Source organism: Eschrichtius robustus, unplaced genomic scaffold (genome assembly GCF_028021215.1).
Source record: "Eschrichtius robustus isolate mEscRob2 unplaced genomic scaffold, mEscRob2.pri scaffold_403, whole genome shotgun sequence".
Classification (NCBI taxonomy): Eukaryota; Metazoa; Chordata; class Mammalia; order Artiodactyla; family Eschrichtiidae; genus Eschrichtius; species Eschrichtius robustus.
The window spans coordinates 149,219-165,795 of NW_027175329.1; the positions used below are offsets into that span (position 1 = coordinate 149,219).

At 43.7% G+C, this 16,577-nt stretch overlaps 1 protein-coding gene across 5 annotated transcripts in view; it reads left to right on the forward strand.

The window, feature by feature from the left end:
* LOC137757786 (ras-related protein Ral-B) overlaps positions 1–11,054 on the forward strand; it is a 66,857-nt gene extending 55,803 nt beyond the window's left edge. For all 5 annotated transcript variants that reach the window (XM_068534376.1, XM_068534375.1, XM_068534378.1 and 2 more), the window contains 3 exons: positions 2,562–2,770; positions 6,391–6,568; positions 9,505–11,054. In XM_068534376.1, the coding sequence (XP_068390477.1) occupies positions 2,562–2,770; positions 6,391–6,568; positions 9,505–9,624 (507 nt within the window). In that variant the 3' untranslated portion in view covers positions 9,625–11,054. The remainder of the gene's footprint in view (positions 1–2,561; positions 2,771–6,390; positions 6,569–9,504) is intronic.
* Positions 11,055–16,577: the final 5,523 nt, after the last annotated feature.

Consider the following 16,577-nt stretch of genomic DNA (forward strand, 5'->3'; position numbering starts at 1 on the left):
CTCATATATTATGTGATATTTTGTGTCTGGCTTCTTTTACCAACCATAATTTGTCAAGGTTCATCCACGTTGTAGCATGAATCCGTACTTCCTTACTTTTTACGACTGAATCATACTCCAGTGTCTGGATATGTCACGTTTCCTGTATCCATTTGTCAACTGATAGATATTTGGATTGTTTCTACCTTTGGCCATAATGAGCAATGTTGCTGTGAACATTCATCTACAAGTTTTTGTGTAGACATGTCAGATTCTCTTGGGTGTGTACCTAAGTGAGAAATTTCCTGGATTATATGGTAACTCTGTGTTTAACTTTTTGGGAACTACACAAAAGGCCGTGTTTCCATGGCAGCTGCACCGTTTTACAACGTATGACAGGTCTAGTTTCTCCGCAATCTCGCCAATGCTTGTTATTGTCTATCTTTTTGATTACAGCATCCTAATGGGTGTAAAACGGCATCTCATGGTTTTGATTGGCATTTGCCTAATGACTAGTGACGTTGAGCATCTTTTCATGTGCTTATTGGCCATTTGTATATCTTCTTTGGAGAAATGTCTGTTCAGATCCTTTGTCTATTTTTTCTTCATTTGTTTTTTTCTTTGCCTATTTTTAAATTGGCATTTAATTTCATTTAATTTTAAAATTGTCTTTTTATTGTTGAGTTTTAAGAGTTATTTATATATTCTGGGTACAAGTTCCTTATTAGATACATGCTTTTCAGATATTTTCTGCTATTCTGTGGATTGTCTTTTGACTTTCTTGGTGGTGTCCTTTGAGGCATGAAATTTTTAAATTTTGATAAAGTCCAGTTTATTTTTTCCTTTTGTTGCTTGTGCTTTTGGTGTCATATCTAAGAATGCATTGCTAAATCCAGGGTCATGAAGATTTCCGCCTTACGTTTCCTTCTAAGAGTTTATAGTTTCAGCTCTTGCATTTAAGTCTTTGATCCATTTTGAGTTAATTTTCGTATGTGATGTGAAGTAGGGATCCAACTTCATTCTTTCACATGTGGAGATATCCAGTTATACCAGCATGAATTCAAGTTTAATAGTACATTGCTATCATTAACTTTTTTTCCTGAATATCTCGACTTATACTATCATTAAAATAATTACTTATTTTATGTATAATGCAATATAAAGAAAATAGTTTTGAAATATTCATATCATTGCTACTAAATAATATAACCACTGAGGGAAGTTTAACATTTCTTTGAATTTTTTTGTCCTTAGTCTCTTTTAATGGGATGTATTCTATCCAAATATTCTTTTTTAGAGTCTCTTGAATTAATTCTTTCTCTGTCGGGTTACATTACCAATCTAATATTCATTTACATTCACTTGCTTCAGTTTTCCTGTTTAACAGCTTTTAAATTTGTTTTGTTTTGTCTTCCCAGGGTGTGTTTTCCCTCATTTTTTGTAGCTGCATAGCATTGCATTCTGTGGATCCCTGTCCTGGGCATTTGGGTGCTTTTTCATCTTTTGCTGCTACACGTGGTGCCACAGTGGATAACCTTGTATGTTGCTGTGCAGGTGTGTCTGTAGATTAGATTCCTAGGGGGAGGACTGCTTCTCTCACTCGATTAGGTGTCGCCATGTTGGTCTCCGTACAGACTGTACTGCTGTCTCCTGCCATTAGCAATGTGCAAGAGGTGTGTTGTCACACTTTGGGACTTTTGCCAGTCTGGTAGGTGAAAAATGGTATCTCCACGTAGTTACCATTTTCTTTATTAGTGAGGATGAACATCTTTTCATATGTTTAACATCATATGTGTTTATTTTTCTGTGAATTGTTTATGTCTGTTGCCACTTTTTCCCATCGGCTTGTTGATCTTTTTTCCCTCCCTGTTTCTAGTTAATATATAGTTCTCTATGATATGGGTTTAAATACTTTTTCCCTGCTCGTCATTTGTCTTTGTTTATAGTGTGTTGTGTCATACAGAAGTTTTAAAACTTTTTATGTAGTCTAATTTATCAATTTTTTCTTACATGGCTTCTGGATTTTGAGTCATAGTTAAAAAGGCCTTCCCTACTTCAAGGTAATAAAGGGATTTCACCCATGTTTTCTTCTAGTACTTGAGGGTTTTATTTTTAACATTTAATCTTTGACCCATTTGGAGATTTTCATGTTGTATTTTTATTTAAGCCTCTGAGTACCTCTTGACCAGTTACTTTTCAGAGGAGTTTTATAATTCTGTTGATTATGAATAAGAGCTCCTGTTTCTTACCCTTGCCAGTGTTTAACTGTAATTTTATACTGACAAGAATATTGCCAAGCGTTCTGCTCTCTGCTTGGTCTCTTCTCATCTGTAAAATGGGAATATCTGTTCTTATTGTTTAAAAACAAAATAACAAATGGTGGAATTGGAAGCAACAAAGAAGTACTACCTAAGGAGTTATCTCTATCCTTAGTGCCTTACACGTGGTGTGATAATTATCAGCACTCAGTAAAGCCTCAGTTGATGATAAGCAAAGCACCCATATATTGAAATTTATTTTTTGGCAGCTCTTCTTTCTCTTAGAACTTGGTTAACTACTAATCGTGTCGTCTATTTGCTCAGTTCGTGGAGGACTATGAACCTACCAAGGCTGACAGTTACAGGAAGAAAGTGGTCCTGGACGGGGAGGAAGTCCAGATAGACATCCTGGACACGGCCGGACAGGAGGACTACGCGGCCATTCGCGACAACTACTTCCGGAGCGGGGAGGGCTTCCTCCTTGTGTTCTCCATCACTGAGCACGAGTCATTCACAGCGACTGCCGAGTTCAGGTGCGTCCCAGGGGGCCCTCTGCCTTCTGTTCTTGGCAGCCTTGGAAGGAGGTTGGGGCTGAGCGGAGTACGTCTCGGGACGAAATCTCTCTGAAGAGCTTGCTGGGGCTTTCTGGATCTTGGCACTTTACAGCTCGTCATTTGTTATGCTCTCTTTGGGCTTCTTAGGTTTGTAACTTCCACATATAAATGATCTTAAGGATCTGTTGTTCCTAGAGAGGACGAAGCCATTCCATACAGTCAAGAGCCGGTGGTTTTGTTTTCATGTAAATCCCGGGAGACAGGGGTTGTTAAGCGTTAACTATCTTTATCTTTTTCCCAATTTTGCTAGAAAAGCAACAGTTCTGCTCTACTTTGAGGCTTCTGAAACCTCAGATGTCGGGAGAGTGGACGCCTTGGGTCAGAGTGACCGTGTGCTGCTCCCTTGGGGACATTAGCTCAGTGGGGCAGAAAGCACCGGCTTCAGGGTCACATAGACCTGGGGGGTCTGAGTCCCCACCCTGTCACAGTACTGTGACCCAGGGCAAGTGTCCTTAGCGTTCTGTCTCTTTACCTGAAAATGCTCGTGTTGATGAGATGAAATAAAATGACGCGTTAGACTTAGATTTCCTAAGGAGAGCCCTTCATGGTGTGGCGGCCCCAGGCCCTTCTCACTGTGTGGGCACAAGGTGATGCTCCCAGGGGGTCTAGCGGGAAGGGTCTCTCTTCCCCATCCCTGTCCCAGCTCCCTTACACACTTGTGCGTTTTCATCCCCCTCCTTATAAACAGATCCATCCAGGTGACTTTTTGTTTATTTTTTGGCCACACTGCGTGGTGTGCGGGATCTTAGATCCCCAACCAGGGATCCAACCCATGCAGTGAGAGTGCCGAGTCCCAAGCGCTGGACCGCCAGGGAAGTCCCCAGGTGACTTTTTATTCTAAGAACCAGAACTAGAGTCTAATAGGGAACTAAAAAGGAAGGAAACAACCAGTAATCTTTTCTCATCCTTTAGCAAGTTCTGGTCAGAAGTGAAGGTCATCAGCCGAAGGTGAGAACGAGGAAGGTAAACATCCCCCCGAGATGTGGAAGGAGCATCAGTGGGCGGTGGGGGGGGGGTGGGCAGCGCTCAGGAGCGGCCTCTGGGGAGACGGGCAGAGCAAGGCGAGAGGAGTCAGGCGGAGCCTCAGTTGTTGTCTTGGTGGCCCCAAGCCTCCGGGGGGCGGATGACGCAGTTCTCGGCAACTGTGGCGTGTGTGTTGTGAGCTGTTAACCGGCTAGGAATCCCTGTGAGAAACCCTGTTACTTGTAGCTCTTCCTGCTGTACCGAGAAGCTTCTGTAAGTGGCTATAGTCCACGTGTTCACAGTTGGCTTTGCATCAACACGATCCTGCTGTGATGCCTTCTTGAGGACCGAACAGGACGGATGCACTCACCGCCCTATTTTCTTCCCTTTCCTGAGCCTTGGGTTTCCCATCGGCCCGTGAGTCACCATAAAGGAAGCGCTGGCTGTGCCCCCAGTCACTGCACACACACACACACACACACACACACACACACACACACACACACACACACACACACACACACACACACACACACACACACACACACACACACACACACTCGTGTCTCCTTACTTCCTCCTGGGAGGAGGGTTTTGGTTGTTATGAAAGAAGAGAAAGGACAGGTGATGACCTAAAAGAAAAAGGAAGGGGAAGTTCGTGCTTGTGGCTTGAACTCTGGGCAGTTCGATAAAAGCCCCAGGCCGCCCCGGTTTCCCACGGCGCTGGAAGCAGACGGATGTGGGTAGATCCTCGGAGCCCTTACGCTTAAACTCAGTTGCTTCATGCCTGTTAGCAGTTTTAAAACAGCATTTCTGCACTTATCTTCCAAACGGAAAGGCTCCAACATAAAACAAAATGTCAATACACCCTCTCTTCCTTGAAACCTTTAGGCTTGTTACAAGAGACCAGAGCTTGGTACTCCTGTTTCTCGTTCAATATGTTTATCGATGAGGTGATTAGTCACGCCTCTGCAAGACTAATGAGCCAGAATGTGATCAGTTTTTACTGTTCACCATGTTTACTGATCACTAACTTCTAAGCATAGCGCGCGCTCTTTGACCCCTGTGAAATGCAGGGTGTGGCAAAGCTCCTCAGAGACAGGTTTCAAGCATCTGCTTATTTTTCATTTTGCTTAAAGGCGGGGATAAATCAGGAGCTTGGGATTAACAGACACACAGTCTGCATACAAAGTAGAGAACCAACAAGGACCTGCTGTACAGCACAGCCAACTCTATTCGCTATCTTGTAATAACCGATAAGGGAGAAGAATCTGAAAAAGAAGGGATACATGTATATGTGTAACTGAGTCGCTGTGCTGCACACCTGAAACTAACATGACACTGTAAGTCCACTAGACCCCAACTGTAAAAAATTGATATCTGGTAGTGAAACCGACTGTATGGGAAAAAATTTAAACGTTTTTATTATTATGAAATGTCATCCCGTATTATGTAAAAGTGCAGATCCCCACCAAATATGTTTTTGAAGGGGTCTCTTTTGGGAATGTGTGGGAATACAGAAGTAGGCAGGTTCCCCCTGGTTCAAAATAATGGAAGCGGAATATTTAATTTCTTGAATACTCTGTTTTTCCAAAATGATTTTAGGTAGCTGATTATTTTTAGTAGAGGTAAACTTTAATGTGCTACAGGTAGTTATTTTAGAGAAGATGTTTTGGAAGTACTTTTCCATAGACCTTGTAGTATTTCATTTTTTCCCCCCCCACTTTGTAGTAGAAAAATAATGCACGTTGAAGTAGGGCTCCTGCCTCACAGACCTGGGCAGGGGCAGGGTGCACAGATGCAGACACAGTTGAAGCAGGAGTGGCAGAAAACCATACTTACCTTTACTGTGAGCGTCCCTCTAATGTTGCTTTGCTTTTCTGTAATATTCTACTTGACTGAGGAAAAAGAATCATCGGTTTTTGTCCCACTGCATTGATTTCACGGTCTGCTAACAGACCATAAGAAAACCCCTGGGTTTCATGGCTTTTATTCTCACAAAGAAATCAGACTTTTTTTTTTCCCCAGGGGCATTATTAAGCGTTTTGTATATGAAGATACTTCTTTCATCTGGTTTCTACCACAGAGGGTCCCAGGTTTCTCCTTTGTTTTGTTTTTTGGCCGAAGCATAAATTGGGGATGTTGTTGAAATGCAGAACCCTGGGCTCCTGCCCAAGTATCTGCTCCTGGGCCCAGAAACCTGCGTTGTTTTTTTTTTTTTTTTTAAGAACTTTTCTCCCGTTTTACTGTTCATTATATTTATTGATTTTTTGGCCACACCGCGCGGCCTGCGGGATCGTAGTTCCCCCACCGGGGATGGAACCCGGACCCCCTGCATTGGGAGCGCGGAGGCCTAACCGCTGGACCGGCGCGAGGGAAGCCCCCAGACCCGCGTCGGTAGTGGGCGCCCGGGTCCCCGGGGCGCAGCAAGCTGGGAGCAGAGCCGGCAGGCGCTGGCTGGCCACGGGCGGGAGGGGCGCTCCCTGGGGACGGGCCTGGGCCAGCGGCCCGCCTGTGGGGGGGACCGGCGCCCGGCCTGGCCTGCTCAGCCGCCTTCTTCTTGACCTGTCGCCCAGGGAACAGATCCTCCGCGTTAAGGCGGAAGAAGATAAAGTCCCGCTGCTGGTTGCGGGGAACAAGTCCGACCTGCAGGAGCGGAGGCAGGTGCCACTGGAGGAGGCCAGGGCCAAGGCCGAGGAGTGGGGCGTGCAGTACGTGGAGACCTCGGCCAAGACGCGGGCCAACGTGGACAAGGTGGGCCCCGCTCCCCAACTGCCGGTCCTGGGGAGCTGGGGGGGCGCCTCCCGGGGGTCCGGGCGTCCGCACGAGCGGCTCGGGGAGGGTGCGGCCCCCCGGAGCCGGGTCAGGTGCGCGCCGTCGGGCGGGCGAGGCGCGGCCTCCGCAGACGCTGCCCTCTCGGCCTCCGCGGCCCGTGTCCCCCAGGGGCGGGGCCGGCGCCTCAGGGGGCCCTTGACTTTGCCCTCGCTGGCGGGTTGGGTAGATTTGTTCTCTTCACCTCCCTGGCCACCGGCAGGGCCAAGGGGTCCAGCCTTTATAACTTCGTCTCTGCGTCCAGGGATCCCTCCCCTCTTCCCCAGCCCCAGCGTAGTTTTTCGTTCAAATCTCTTGAGGCGAAGGAAAGGATGACCTTGACAGTGATGAACGCCGACGGTTTGAAAACCCACCTTCCAGTGATTGCGATTGTGAGGCCTTCTTTTAAAAAGCTGGAGTTCACAGCGGTGGCCCCAGAGCTAAAATCGACCACCTAAAAGCTGAGGTCCTCTCTCTGCCGTCACGGCCTGGGTTCCCGTAAGGCCGATGCGCGTCACTTTGCAGCCACGCCGTGGACTCGTCTGCTCCGTCTGTGCAGCACCTGAATCCCTCACATCCCTCCTCCTTTCTCCTTTGCTTCTCACCTGAGGAGGAAGGGATTTGAAACCAGGTGTCACTTCAGCTTGCAGGGTTGCTGGAAGGACGCTGGTGTTGGAAGGCGCCCGCTTTGGAAGCCTCTCCAACGACGTCAGTCTGTTAAGCTGCATCTGCCGTGCGAAGCAGGTTCCCACGGCAGCTCCTTTTTCTCTGATTGTTATCTCAGCTCTTACGTTGATTCTTGAGCATTTCCAAATCTTTCCGTTTCTACCAAATTGTTTTCTAGCTGTAGAATTAGAAAACACACAGGAAGTCCAGTCACGCACTTCATTTTTTAAAAATCAGGAAGACTTTCCGGGCTTGGAACTGCCGACCTGGGGGGCGGGAGCTGTCACTCCGGCTTGTCACCTCCCCTTCCTGGCCGGGACCGGCCGGACCTGCCAAACGGGAACCAGCAGAAGCTGAGGCCAGGCAGCGTTGTGTTCACTGTGAACAGTTCCCAGGAAAGGAGGTTGTCGATGAGACTGGCGATGAACAGCTTGGGCATCATTTGAAGCTGGACACACGCCCTTCCCCTCCCTCCGCCTGCCTTCTGCTGCTAGGACAAGGAAAAACCGGCGACATTCGAAGCTGTTCAAGGCCCCTGTTATGGGGGAGGGGGCGCTTTCCTGAGAGGCTGGAGGAAAGGGGTGCTTAGGTCAGCCTGATGCAGTCGGGGGGGTCCTTTCCTGCGCCCTGAGCTAGTGGTGAGGGCTCGTGGAGTCCCCCACTCAGAAAGCTCAGTCTCGCCTTCCTCTAGAAAGTAACAGGAGCCTGTTCTGCGCAAACGTCCGAAGGTCAGAGGCTACGCTCAATCTCACACTTTCCGTCTTCTCTGTGAGAAATCGCAAATCTTTCTTTGTAGGAGGCGTATTTCGGCTGCTGGCATGTAGTCAGTACCCGGGCATGGTTGCTGGTAGCAGAGGGCAAAACCCAGACCACTGTGACAACTGATAGCACGCTGGCATTCAAAGGACACGTCTCATCAGCTCTTGATGAGGCCCCTTGCAGCTGGCATCACGGGAGTGGGGCAGGGAGGGGCAGACGTGGGGAGGGTGGCACCCCCCTCCGCCCCCCGCGTCGGGGGCCCCGTCGTTTGTTCAAGCTGCATCCCCTCCTCCTCCCCGCCCACCGCGTCCCCCAGTCTGCCGTCGGAGTCAGGCTGCGAAGCCGCCCTGCGTGATGGCACTCGTGCCTGTAGGGTCAGGGGAGGACTCACCAGCTCGGTGGAATGTGGCAGGGCCCCGAGGCACTCTCCTCCCTTCCCTGTCCCGGTGGTTGGAAGCCAGGACGCCTGCTGACTGTCGTCACTCTCGGTGTCTGTAAGTTTCACAAACTGTTGTCGGTCTGTCCTGTGATGTTTCATCCTTCATCACACTTATCCCCAGAACAGGTTTCATCAGTGTGAAATAAGCTGCTGAATCGTAGTAACGGTATGACGCTGCTGCCCTTAGCTTGACCCATTATATGATGTGAGCAGAGAGGTTTCCTTTGTGGAATTAGAATACGTTTCTAATGTTAGTTCTCATCTGCTCTAGACCTTTTGTTTTTTGGGTTTTTTTAAAAATTAATTAATTTTTATTTTTGGCTGCGTTGGGTCTTCGTTGCGGTGCGTGGGCTTCTCATTGCGGTGGCTTCTCTTGTTGTGGAGCGTGGGCTCTAGGCGTGTGGGCTTTGGTAGTTGTGGCACGCGGGCTTAGTTGCTCTGTGGCATGTGGGATCTTCCCGGACCAGGGCTTGAACCCGGGTCCCCTGCATTGGCAGGCGGACTCTTAACCACCACGCCACCAGGGACGCCCTAGACCTTTTTTTTTTTTTTTTTTTAATATATTTTTCTTAATCATATTTGCTTATTTATTTATTTATTTATGGCTGTGTTGGGTCTTCGTTTCTGTGCGAGGGCCCTCTCTAGTTGCGGCAAGTGGGGGCCACTCTTCATCGCGGTGCGCGGGGCCTCTCACTATCGTGGCCTCTCTTGTTGCGGAGCACAGGCTCCAGATGCGCAGGCTCAGCAGTTGTGGCTCACAGGCCCAGTTGCTCCGCGGCATGTGGGATCTTCCCAGACCAGGGCTCGAACCCCTGTCCCCTGCATTGGCAGGCAGACTCTCAACCACTGTGCCACCAGGGAAGCCCGACCTTTTGTTTTTGATGGCCCGTGGTTTTTAAGAATACATTTGGCTTTATAAACTGTAACTACATATCCTGCTTGGTCGAATTGCTTCATTAAATCATTAAATGGCTTTTTCTTCCTTGTTCTTTTCACCCCTTCCTCCCCACCCCAGGTGTTCTTTGACCTCATGAGAGAAATCAGAGCAAAGAAGATGTCAGAAAACAAAGACAAGAATGGCAAGAAAAGCAGCAAGAACAAGAAAAGTTTTAAAGAAAGATGTTGCTTACTGTGAAGGCCGAGGTGCTGGACCAAGTCGGTCGCCACTAAGGAGAGAGGGCAGGTTCCTCAAGCCAAGACTCCAGTCGACCTCTCGGCCTGTTCCCTGCTCTCCCCAACCTCATTCACACACGCTTCTATAAATGGGGAAAATATTTGTGAACCGGTGGCTGGCAGAAGAAATAAGCCCTTGACTGTGCAGTGGGACGGCTCCTCTGTCGGGAGGTTTCAGAGTTTCCTCCTTCTCCTTCCTAAAATAAGCCATGTATGTAGTGCTACAGGCAGGCGTTAGCCAAGTGTTAATTAAGAAGGACTGTCCTAGCTTCTTATTTTTTCCCCAGTTTTGTAACATTAGCGTCTTTCGTTTTGAAATAAAAGTGTCTTGTTTTATTAGCTCTTGGGAGGCGAGGGTGGGGTGAGGCTCCCCCCACCCTTGTCAGCTCAACAGTAGTTCTCAGAAACATCCACTAGGTTCTAATGACGCTGGAAAATTCGGAGATTGTTTTGGGTCTCTTGGCCATACCCTGTGGATCTGAAGCAGAGCTAAAAAAACAAAGTTGAATGGGGCCAAACAGATCAACACCAAGCTCAGAAATCCTTCTCAATATGAAATACGAAGGTTGTGCTCTTCATAGTTAAATAGCAGCCAGTTACGGTCTGTGTTGGCTGCTTTTCTCCTGTGGCATCCTGATTTCTGTGTAGGAGCTTCGTTTTTAATAAGCGACATGAAGACTCAAGAGCAATATACTGTATAAATGATATACTTTTCTAATCAGAATTTTTAAAAGAAGTCCTTTGGCTAAATCCTCTCCTAATTGCCACTCGTAGGGTCAGGCCCCTCCTTCTCCACCTGTAACCCATGCTCTGTCCTGACCCGCTCCTCCCTGCAGAGGTTGAGAGGACCTTTTCTTTTGTTTCTTTCAGTGTAGCCCAAGTTCTTCTGAAGAACGTGATGACTTAAGATTGTGTTCTAAAATCATGAAGCCAGAGCCTGTGCCAGACACCTGCTACCTCTCATAGAATTGCTCAGTAAATTCAGAAGAAGTGGAGAAGCCACTGCCCCTTTACCTCTGAGAATTGGCTGCTGTTTCTAATATAAATTTGTTTCTGAGACAGCCATCTAGTTAGTTAGAAAAAGATTTTTATGGATGAGATATTGTCTTTCTTGTATCAATATTCTGAATTCAGCAGTCAGAAAATTTTTCATGAGGAAAGGAGGACAGCGATAAAAACCTAGTACTCAGCATATTTTTTCCCCATTTTTCAGAAGTGATATTTCACGTATAGGTGCCAAAAGTGAATTGGGGTGGGGAGAACGGGAACCCTTGGAATTTATGGTTATTACAGAAATTGTAGAAATTATGATCTGACTGGAAAACAAACAATCTTGTATCACCTCCCAAAGAATCATGGGCTTTTTTTCAATTAAAAAACAAATTTACAGTTTTTCAGAATTTCAGCCTTCTTATTTTATCCTTTTGTCATACATGTGAAACGTAAGTATTAAAGAAATGAACAGGCATTCATTATCGTTCTTGTTAGATGTTCTGCAAACTTTTATTTCAATTAATTTTTTGAATTGGGCTGGGGAAATAAATTTATAAGTATAAACAGTAATTGTAACTTCATCTTTCCTTTGGAAGAGAGAGACGACTACTCTTCTTAAAATTTAAAAAGTTGAAGGTAATCACACTCTTGCATTTTTTGAAACAACCTTTTTCTTGTCCTCCTAGTTCGCCACCTGTTTGATATATCAGTTCTGGTCAAGAGTAGGTAGGTTTGGAATACATACAAATAAATTAAGGATGGTATGAATTGTTCCATGCTATGGAAGTTATTCTTAGTATATGCCATTAGTGTATTTCTGAAATTATATTTAACTGGATAGCAATCAGAAATGGATCTTCCTGACAAAATGATTTATAGAGATGAGATTCTTTTCCGTAGAAAAATAAGGAAGCAATGTTCTTTATAAATTTGAAACATACTACCTTGCTAAATGACTAGATATTGTGTCCATAGCCTAGCATTATTTTTCCGAAGTCTTCCTTCTAGAAATATTTGAGCACCTACTTGGTGTCAGGCTCTATTCCAAGTGCTGGGATATTGTGTTGAACAAGATAGGCCAGAGCTCTATTCTCCTGGAGCTTATGCTTTAGTGAGGAAAGAGACAAATAATTGAAAATATCATAGCAAGTGCCTTGATGATCATAAAACTGGGTAATAGGATAGGAAATGTTTCTGGGCCATAGAGCTGATTTCAATTGGGTGGTCAACAGGCTTCTGAAAGGGAGTGACATTTAAGCTGAGACCTGAAGGAGCCACATGGCTGCAGTGTGATGAGTGGCAGAGCAGTAGAGAAAGACCTAACAGGCTATAGATTCAAAAAGTGATGCAGAGGAAAAATACCTGGACGTATAATTCCCTACAAGTGCCCTAGTTCATCAAATATCAGACACCACTGATGATAAGACATCCCCATAATTTACGTACCACTAAGGAAAAACCTGCCAAATTATGTGAATCCATCCTGACACCAATGACATGAATATGTGGGGAAAAAAATAGATGCTGTAGATTAGGTGAATTATGATATATAAATTTAAACGAAATGAAATTGGGGTATAAGATTCACCTATGTTGGTCTAAACACTATATTATAATAAAATAGTATAGAAGCTTAACAGTGGATAAGTATTAACAGTGGGAAAGTACCCCACGGTGTAGGCGGGGCTGAGGGCAGTGCCAACAACAGTGTACCTTGTGAGCCTGCACAACGGGTGACAGGTGGCACCACAGAGCACACTCACAGGTGGACAGCTCCAGTGGAGGAGTCCTCATCCTCTCCCAGTGGGAGTGCCCCAATTCCTCCTACCTTGCACCGCATCTCAGAAACGCAGCTCAGAAATGGGCTGGGGCTTCTACTCCAGCAGCTAGGAAGCAGACCCCACCCCTGACAGGGCTGCGACAGTCACAGAGCAAATAGGAGGTCCTGGTTAACATCCGGTGCAGGCTCTGGTCACAACACCAGTCACACCCCTATCAAGGTGGTAACAGCACACGCTGAGGAAAGAGGCAACAGGCACCCACACTAAAAGCAGCCCTGGCGCCAAGATGCTCCCACATAAAAATAGCCCTCCAAGACCACAGTAGATGATTGTTTCTCCTAAACTCAGAGAGCAAGAGAAATACAAGTAAAATGAAGCAGCACAGGAACCACTCCCAGTTAAAAGATCAAGAGAACACCCCTGAAAAACAATGAAATGGAGTCTAATAGACACCAAGTTCAAAAAGGAGATAATGAAAATACTTAAGGAATTAAGAAAGGCTATTGACAGAAATGCAGATTACTGTAAAAAACTAGAAGGAGTAGCCAAGAAAAATTAGAAACCTCATTTGCTGAGATGAAAGCTGAGCTCAAGGCAGTGAACAGAAGAATGAATAATGCAGAAGAACAAATAAGTGATCTGGAAGATAGAATAGTGGAAATAACCCAACCAGGACAGCAGACAGAAAGCCAAATGAAAAAAAAAAAAAAAAAAAGAAAGCAATCTCAGAGACTTACTTATGGGATAATATAAAGTGTGCCAATCTACGCATAATAAGGATTCCAGAAGGAGAAGAAAGAGAAAAGGGGATTCAAAATGTATTTGAAGAAATTATAGCTGAAAACTTCCCAAACCTAAAGAAGGAACCATATCCAGATACAGGAAGCACAGAGGGTCCCAAAAAAGATGAACACTACAGACCTACACCAAGACATCATATAATTAAAATGGCAAAAGTTAAAGAGGATTCTGAAGGCAGCAAGAGAAAAAGAGTTAATTACCAGGGAACCCCCATACGGCTATCAGCTGATTTCTCTACAGAAATGCTGCAGGCCAGGAGGGAGATGCAAAATATGTTCAAAGTCCTAAGGGAAAAATCCGCAACGTAGGAAACTCTACCCAGCAAGATTATTATTTAGAATAGAAGGAGAGAGAAAGAATTTCTCAGACAAGCAAAAACTAAAAGAATACAGCAATACTAAGGAAGGTCTTCTCTAAATATAAAAGAAGCAAGAAGCCATAGGAAAGAGGAAATCACAATTGGAAAGTAAATCACTTATATAAGCCAGTATACAGATTAAAAGGAAAAAAAAAAATTCTTATGAAAGCAATGATAGGCACAATGAACAGCAAAAGGATAAACATGAAGATGTAAAGGAGGACATCAAAATCACAAAATGTGGAGGAGGAGAGTAAGAAAACGTAGATTTTTTTTTTTTTTTAAGAATGTGATTGAACCTATATGACTATAGATTGAACCTATATGACTAATCATCTAAAGCAAGCAGATACAGGAAGTGGTTAACTTCCTTGAAAGTTGTAAACAACTTTTCAACAAAGTTGTAAACAACTTTTCAATTTTACTTGAAAAACAGGGTAACCACAAATCAAAAAATATAATAGATTCGCAAACACCAAAAAGAAGAGAACACAAGCATAATACAAAAGGAACACATCAAACCACAAAAGGAGAAAAAGAAAAAGGAACAAAAAAGAAACACAGAATCAACTGGAAAACAAGGCTGAAATGCCAATAAATAAATACATATTTATCAATAATTAGCTTAAATGTCAATGGGCTAAATGCTTCAATCAAGAGACAGAGAGTGGCACATTGGATAATAAAACAAGAGCCTACAATATGCTGTCTACAAGAGACCCACTTTAGGGTAAGGGACACACACAGACTGAAAGTGAGGGAGTGGAAAAAAGATACCTCCTGCAAACAGAAATGACAAGAAAGCGGGGATCACAATACTCATATCAGACAAAACAGACTTTAAAACAAAGGCCATAAAGAAAGATAAAGGACACTATATAATGACAAAAGGAGCAATACAAGAAGAGGATTTTACACTCAACATATATGCACCTAACATAGGAGCACCCAAATACATAAATACTAACAGACATAAAGGGAGCAATTGACAGGAATACAATAGTAGTAGGAGACTAACACCACACTTACATCAATGGACAGATCTTCCAGACAGAGAATCGATAAGGCAACAGAGATCCTAAATGATACAATAGAACAGTCAGACTTAATTGATATTTTCAGGACATTACATCTCTCCCCCCCCCAAACCAGAATATACATTATTTTCAAGTGCACATGGAACATTCTCTAGGACTGACCATATACTAGGGCACAAAACAAATCTTGATGAATTTAAGAATACAGAAATTATTTCAAGCATCTTTTCTGACCGCAATGGGATGAAACTACAGATCAACCTCAGAAAAAGAAAAGAGACAAAAACGATTACATGGAAACTAAACAACATGCTATTAAAAAAAAAAAAAAAGGGTCAATGAGGAAATCAAAGGAAAATTTAAAATACCTCGAGACAAGTGACAATGAAAACACAACCATACAAAATCTATAGGATGCAGCAAAAGCATTTCTTAGAGGGAAGTTCATAGCAATACAACCCTTCCTCAAGAAACAAGAAAAATCTCAAACGACCTAACCTACCACCTAAAAGAATTAGAAAAAGAAGAACAAACAAAACCTAAAGTCGGCAGAAGGAAGGAAATAATCAAATCAGAGAGAAAATAAATAAAATAAAGATTTTAAAAACAATAGAAAAAAATCAATAAAACCAAGAGCTGGTTCTTTGAAAAGGTAAACAAAATTGACAAACCTATGGCCAGGCTCACCAAGAAGAAAAGACAGAGAACCCAAATAAAATAAGAAATGAAAAAGGAGTAACATCAATCGATACTGCAGAAATACAAAATACCATAAGAGAATAATATAAACAATTATATGCCAACACATTTGACAACTTAGAAGAAATGGAAAAGTTTCTAGAAACATACAGCCCACCTAAATTGAATCAAGAAGAAATAGATAATTTGAAGAGACCAATCACTAGAAGTGAAATAGAATCTGTTAAAAAACAAACAAACAAACAAAAAAACCCAAAGAAACTCCCTACAAACAAAAGTCCAGGACCAGATGGCTTCACAGGTGAATTCTACCAAACATACAAAGAAGAATTTATACCGATCCTTCTCAAACTCTTCCAAAAGGTTGAAGAGGAAGGAACATTCCCAAAGACATTCTGTGAGGCCACCAGCACCCTAATACCAAAACCAGACAAAGATACCACCAAAAAAGAAAATTACAGGCCAATATCTTTGATGAATATGGATGCAGAAATTCTCAACAGAATAGTAGCAAATCGAAACCAACAACACATAAAAAAGATCATACACCACAACCAAATTGGATTCATCCCAAGTTCACAAGGATGGTTCAACATATGCAAATCAATTAGTGTGATATACTACAGCAACAAAGGACAAAAAGCACATGATCATCTCAATAGATGCAGAAAAAGCATTTGACAAAATTCAACATCGATTCATGATAGAAACTCTTACCAAAGTGGGTATAGGGGGAACATATCTCAACATCATAAAAGCTATTTATAACGAACCAACAGCCAATACAATACTGAAAAGCTGAAAGCCTTTCCACTAAAATTTGAAACAGGACAAGGATGCTCACTCTCACCACTTCAATTGAACATAGTATTGGAAGTCCTTGCCACAGCAATCAGACAAGAAAAAGAAAGAAAAGGTATCCAAGTTGGAAGGGAAGAGGTAAAATTGTCATTATATGCAGATGACATGAAACTATTTATAGAAAACCCTAAAGACTCCACACAAAAGCTACTAGAACTGATAAATGAATTCAGCAAGGTAGCAGGATACAAGATTAACATAGAGAAATTGGTTGCATTTCTTTAAACTGACAGTGAAATATCAGAAAGGGAATTCAAAAACAACAACAACAAAAAAAAACCTTTTAAAATCACACCCCCCAAAAAAGATACTTAGGAATAAACCTGACCAAGGAGGTGAAAGACTTTTATGCTGAGAACTATAAAACATTAATAAAGAAAACTGA